General features: G+C 33.7%; 1 protein-coding gene across 3 annotated transcripts in view; it reads left to right on the top strand.

The window, feature by feature from the left end:
• The first annotated feature begins 234 nt into the window (after positions 1-234).
• spin (lysolipid transporter protein spinster) overlaps positions 235-7231 on the top strand; it is an 87722-nt gene continuing 80725 nt past the window's right edge. For all 3 annotated transcript variants that reach the window (XM_089636535.1, XM_089636534.1, XM_089636536.1), the window contains exon 1: positions 235-704. In XM_089636535.1, the coding sequence (XP_089492661.1) occupies positions 512-704 (193 nt within the window). In that variant the 5' untranslated portion in view covers positions 235-511. The remainder of the gene's footprint in view (positions 705-7231) is intronic.

Below are 7231 nucleotides of genomic sequence, written 5' to 3'. Positions count from 1 at the left end.
GCTGTTATTGATGTCGCCATAGTAAACAGGTATCTACTCAAACCTCCGCAAAAATTCACCTTACAATATAACCAATTACCATAAATCATGACAACTTTGCTATCCCATTTTTGTTATATTTTTTACACGGAATACATACACTCTACAGAATAAAATTCGAAGTTATATTAATATGTGCGCATGCGCACTTGAATGACAGAAGCCTACGGCAAAGGGCGAGATTGGAGAGTGGGAGCGGGAACGTTACCGATTCGTTTCGACTCAAGTTTCAATTTATTTCCAAGTACAAGTTCGAGTGGTGTTTGTTCGCGAGCTAACGTACGCCGCATTGCCGCAAGCCAGCCTTTTCCAATTTGTCCCTCTCGCGGAGTCGAAAGTTGCCGGTAGGCGTCAACGTTCAACAATCGCAGTTTTGAATTTCACGACGTGTAAAAATTTCAGTGGAACGTTTTTGAAGTGCTTGCGTCAAAGTTGTTAATGATCATTTTTGAAAGTTGAAGTTTCTGTTAAAATGGAAACGAGTGCATCTTCTCACAACCGCCAACAGTTGTCAAATCACAGTGATGATTCGGATACTGCGTTGATACCGAGTAATTCTGTAGAAATTGAACCCGAAAATTACGCAAAATGGAGAAAAATCACGACAGTGGCGATCCTGTGCTTTATAAATCTTATAAATTACATGGACAGATTTACTTTGGCGGGTAAGTCAAAAAATATACATAACCTTAAATTTGTGATTTCTTGTTCCCCGATTCCATAAATGTATATAGAAAACCGTCGGTTACCTCCATAGACTCCCCAACACATATTTCAAAATTATGAATGTAATTATTTTCCCTTCACTTTATAATGTATTGTTATATGATCACTTCCTCGAAATCTGTCCTCTCTTGGTAACGCCGATGCCACCGCTGCAATTATTTTAAGTTTCTCAATAAAAACTTGTAATATAATCGTTATGCTTTCTTCTAGTAGAAAAATATCAATGCCGAGATTATTTTCAGTCATACATTTTTGCAAACTGCACTCTTATAAAAACGATAGCTGACAATAATATATTGTAAACACTTTGGAAATTTTATCCATTTACTCTTCAAATAATAATAATGTCACAAAATGCTATAAGTTTTCTGCTCTATTCAAAATTTCAAAGTGCTTTGAACTACATTTATATTATGAAAATTAGTGTGAGGGCCAAACTTTTATTTTAGGTCATCCTTGCCAAATTACTTTTTCTTATCAAGGATATAACGCAATGCAGTGCTAGTCATACATCGAGGCCATTTTTCTAGTTCCTGATATTTTAGCATGCTCGTGTAATTATAATTATCTTTTATATCTGTATGGTTTAAAACCCCGTTAAATGTTTTCCATTCAACTATCGTATAAATATTAGACAATATAAGAGGTATTCCATAAAATTTAACAGATTACAGTCTAGGGTCGCTGGTAACTAGAACTGGGAATATTTCCTTTACCGATATAGGGGTATTTCACCATCCTCTTGACAGCTTATCCGTAGGATAACGTATATTTACCAAAACATAATGTAAATATTCTATGGATATGTTATCAAGAGTATGAACTACCACCAAAACATAATGTACATATTCTATGGATATGCTATCAAGAGTATGGTGAACTACCACCAAAACATAATGTACATATTCTATGGATATGCTATCAAGAGTATGGTGAACTACCACCAAAACATAATGTACATATTCTATGGATATGCTATCAAGAGTATGGTGAACTATCACCAAAACATAATGTAAATATTCTATGGATATGTTATCAAGAGTATGGTGAACTATCACCAAAACATAATGTAAATATTCTATGGATATGCTATCAAGAGTATGGTGAACTACCACCAAAATATAATATTTATGTGAGCCGTATGTTACTGTATTACAAATTTACAAAATTTTCATTGAAGCAATATGTTCCATTCTCTTGTTTATCTACCATAATATTCATTTGTTACATTCTTATAAAAGATCTATTCATTGTTGTAATGGACAACGGATACCGTTTGGGTATTATTTGTTGTCAGTCTTTAGTTAACTGCCAAAATAAATATAAAGCACAGTTTTACATACACATAGTGCCATTGTCACTGGTGCCGCAAAGGCCATTGTAAAATATCAACTATTAAATTTTGATGTTATTTGCTACCAAACTATATACAAATAAATCACAGTTGTATACACAGAAAAACAGAATTAAATTAGTTTCTATGTGCCATTGTTAATGCTCTAAATGAATAATGTCGAGAGTGCTATAAATTTTCCTTGTAAAATTTTCCTTGTTGTCCATTCAATTTTGTAGCAGATGACGGACTCGGATAAGTTTTATTTTGTAGCAGATGACGGACTCGGATAAGTTTTATTTTGTAGCAGATGACGGACTCGGATAAGTTTTATTTTGTAGCAGATGACGGACTCGGATAAGTTTTATTTTGTAGCAGATGACGGACTCGGATAAGTTTTATTTGCTACTAGCTGACGTGTACCCGGCGTTGCTGGGGTTTATTCTTATGAGGTAGACATTTACCATCGCGGACACAGACATAGGAATTAATAGACGAGAAGATAATGGCGAGGGGTAAAATCAACTGTTGAAGAACGAAGGGCGTAAGACTGACTGTGATTCGTCAATAAATCAATCTGACAGTAAATAGGCATCTCGCATTATAATATCACCATTTACTTCTTAAAAGTAAAATCTGCTTTTGAATGAATAGACATTTTTACATGGGAGCGCAAATTACTCGTCACGTTATGAACTAATTTGCGAAGTCCAAATTCGGCAAAGTAAATTTCTTCTGTTTGCAGAGTCGTAGTTAGTTTCAGAGTATTTAGTTAAGACACTTTTACAAATGTTTCATAATTTACTTACCCCAGTAAACAACGATGAGCACACTTGAGAATCGCTACATTGTGATGTGATAGTATATGTTTCTAAAACTGATCCATATAATACGGTGTGAATAAGCTTAAAATAAAGTAAAATAATGCTTACTTATGGAATGTAATACGACAATTGGGTTTATTCTCTTTTTCACATATATTTTTACAAGTTTTCATATCACAAGTCAACATTTTGCCGTGTTATTTCGTAAAATGAACCGATGATGCCTCGACCATAGTTCGCACAAGAATGATGACGTCACGTTTTCAAATTTCACTTGAGGCCATACGCGAGCCCAGCCGGCTCCAATGGAACCGGTATGGGGAGTGGGGATAATACGCTTTTAATCACTTAGGGCAGGTCTACTAATATTCATATGTCTATGATCGCGGACTTTTCTGTAGGCCATACAATTCCGCAGTACATTATTTTAATGTATCTCAAAGATTTAGCCAGCGTTCGCAAAGCAAGCGCCCGAAAATATTTTGTTTACGACTTGATTACAAAACATCGACTTTCTATAAATATAAGGCCCTTGAGGTGATTTCTCACGAAAACAGCGCTATATAAATTAGCCAAATATTATTAATATACATGTATTATATTTATTTGAAATCTAAGAAATATCCTTACTACCTAAATTCTTAAAACTGTATACTACGCTCTCTGCCAATCCCCACTAGCTTACGGCATTGTAATCTGGGGTGGTTGTGCACAATCTACCATTGAACCTCTTCTAAAAGCCCAAAAAACGGTAATACGTGTCATTAACAAGCGACTGACAAGATACCCCTCCACTCGACTCCTCATAGAGTATAAGGTCTTAAACATACGACAACTCCATCTAAAATTTTCGCTAGTACATTTCCTGTTCAAATATAAAAACAAAACTCTCTTACAAGTCTTACAACACAACTACACCACCAGAACAATAACCAACGCTACTACAAAGTACCTTCACTACATACCACGTCAGCTCAAAGACCATTTTTCTTCCTAGCTCCTTAAATCTTTAACTTTAACCCTGAAAACCTAAAAACCGTGAGTCAACCCCATTCCTTTAAAATACAAATTACGAAATGGATCCTAACACACGGAATACATTACAACTACTACAATTCATTCTACACTCTATCAATTTAATCACCTTTCAGACAAAAAATAATATATCCTCATTCCCTAACTTACCGGTACAGTATATACATAATTAATTAGTGTGATCTATTTACTAATAATTTCTCAAATTTTTCATCTTTTTATAATTCTCTAACTTCTCCATCCTCTTCTTGCAACCCAAACTAGCTATACATCATTTTTCTTTTTTATATTATAGTAATGTATGGATTCTATGTCAGCAAACTGTAAAATTCACCTGCCATAACACAGGGTCATCCCTGGAGGGTGAAATATCACCAAAAACCACATGTACAAAATAAAATAAAAATAAATAAAACTAACTGGAAGAAATTTTCTAAACGATAGTTTAGAATCCGTTGCGTAGTTTAGAAGAACTAAGCGCACAAACAGACAGACGCAAATAGCGCTTTGTTTTATACTATTTGGAGAAGATCAAACAGCCAAAATATTAATATGTACTCGTATATGGTTGCGTACCTTCATAGGTACATTCTTTTAAAAATAAATTTAATTAGATTGGTACAATTGCCCGGAATTTCATTTGCTTTTTAAGCTTGGTTCGAAAGATAAATATTATGTCACGTTGCTCTCTGTTAGGAGCCCTAACAAATAATAATAATAATTGGATAATTTGTAGAGCGCCGTTTTTGTGAAAAATCACCTCAAGGGCGCTGTACAATTTATTTCCTAGGATCTACATTTGTTATTTAGAAAAGATACCAAAACATACTTACCTGGCAAGTCACTTCCAACAAACACACTTATATTAAAAAGTTTATGCTTATAAAAGATAGAACTGCACGCAGAGGACACTATATCAAAAAAAACACTGGTCGTCGCATGATCTTAAGTCTGCTATAGTTTTTATTTTAATTTAAATGTATTTTAACTGTCTTAAAAGCCTAAAAATTGTTAGTTGTTATCATCTTTATTTATTTATTTTTAATTATTATTTTATTTTATTTTTAGTATTTTTTACATTTTGTTAATTTAAATTTAAATTTAAATTGCCGTCAACTGTGAAAGTGGAGGTTTCTGAAATTATGGATATGACTGTCTGAAAAGGTGCTTTTTAAGTTTAGACCTAAATTCTGTCGAGTCTGCGATCATTCTCAAATCATGTGGCAGTCCATTCCAGGCTTTAGGTCCTGACACGGCAAAAGCACGCTCACCGAACTTAGTATCTGGTGTGCGCTTTGGTTCCTTCAACCTTCCGATAGCTGATGACGTTGCTGACCTAAGGGTTGACTGTCGGGAATTAATAATATAAGTTGACATATTCCTGAGTAGGTACTGAAATACCGGCCCTATGTGCCATTGGCCTAAACTTCCGTAAATGGATGAATTTCACAAGTGCCACAAAAATTCCCTTCCATTCTTCACAGCAATATTTACCAGAATTTAGTTTTGATTGTAAATGTATCATACATAATAATATGATCTTAAAAAGAAGTATAAAAACAATAAGAAATTGACAAACTTTTCAAGTATAATTTAGGGGGACTGCTCCAACACCACACCCCAACTCCATCAACGTTTATTTTATTACTAAAAATATTTTTTTACCAAATACTCGAAGAACGACAACATATAAGTGCATATATATAAAATGTTAAAATGGTGTAAATCTTTGTTACTATGGTAAGTTTGGAGGTTGGAAACACTAGGTTTTAATAAAAAAATCTTATTTTTGGTCTTGGACCATTTTCGAATTGAACCTAAGTTTACGCACGTTTTATTAAAATTTTGGTCACTCAGCATGACAAGCTGTAAAAACCTATAGTTTGTTTAGTTTTAAAGATTCCTTAAATGTCCATTATTTTAAACATTCCTCTTCGTTTCTCAAGCACAATAAAAATAAATAAATAAAAATATTGGAAATGTTTTGTTTTCTGCAAAATTTATGATCATAGAGTTGTGCACTGTTCCCTTTCATTGAATTAAAAAAGGCCAGTTCAATCGAGAACCCTTTCGAACAACCAATCCGTTAAGTGCCTACTAAGGGCTTTTGTGAACTTACTTTATAATAAAAATAAACGGATTTATCGAGGGACATTTCCTGACATTTTGAATTGGTTCTAGTACCATTAGTTTTTGTTAATCTATTTGAATTTCGATTTTGAATGAATGAATGAATCAATTCAATCCGATATTCCAGATATCCGATAGAGAGGACACCCGGCAGATAGACTCGTTGTCGATGACAATGCATTCTATCAACGTTTGGTGGCTATCTCTTACTTAATCAGGATTTGGCGCGGTTGACTCTAGTCCCTAGGGAGGAAAGTTCAGTCAATAAAAAAAACGTATTTTTAAGTACATCTCTAATTAGATGTATTATAGTTTAAAAACTTTGTTTTTTACGGGTTGTATTTTTCTTTACTTTCACTTCAATTTTTTTAATTTTCACTATATATTTTTAATTCGTAATATTATGTATCTCCGTATCCATTAAATATTGTCTCTAAAACCCTTTTTTTAAATCATACAATTTGTTGTGTATTATGCAATGGATTAAAACTATTCTTTATATCCTTGCAACATCGTAATGTGTTCTTGTTTTAGGCTAACAAAAACGTTGTGTTTGCGGTCCCATACGTAATTTAAAAACACAATATGGAAATTGATGAGTGTATTCAACCCTATGCTAGGCGTGTTAGTCACAAGTTTCTAATAAATAATAACCCCCGTATGCATAGGGATTACCATATATTATATTGTGTAATAATAGTTGATACCCTCCGACCAACCCTTCCAATTCCCATCGGGATAGGTACTTTATATTTAATATTTACCGCTTCTGTCACGATGAATCATTGTATTTTTTAGATTGGCAACATTGTCTGTCACGACCCCTTTAGCAGTAGGTACCTACCTACTTTAATATGTAGTTTTTTTTAAGTAGAATCACGTTTGTAAGAAGGGGTAAAATGACGTATTGCTGGTCAGAATCTCGATACAATCTACAAAATGAGAACATTTGTCCTGATATAAATTTATGACACGTTTTCTAGAAATCTTTACTATAAAGCACCGTGTGTGTGAGAAGCAGAGAAATCTCTCGAACCGTGAGCTCTTGTGACATGAAATGTGCAAAGCTTTTACACCATGTGCCATGATGGAGCTTTGAAATATTCATGTATCTGTAAAAACTAACAAAGTTCAAATGTCCAAA

Source organism: Hesperophylax consimilis, chromosome 10 (assembly GCF_061612785.1).
Source record: "Hesperophylax consimilis isolate HC1 chromosome 10, BYU_Hcon_1.0, whole genome shotgun sequence".
Taxonomy (NCBI): domain Eukaryota; kingdom Metazoa; phylum Arthropoda; class Insecta; order Trichoptera; family Limnephilidae; genus Hesperophylax; species Hesperophylax consimilis.
Note: the sequence above shows the minus strand (reverse complement) of the source record. Positions and strands in the feature narration are given on the sequence as shown.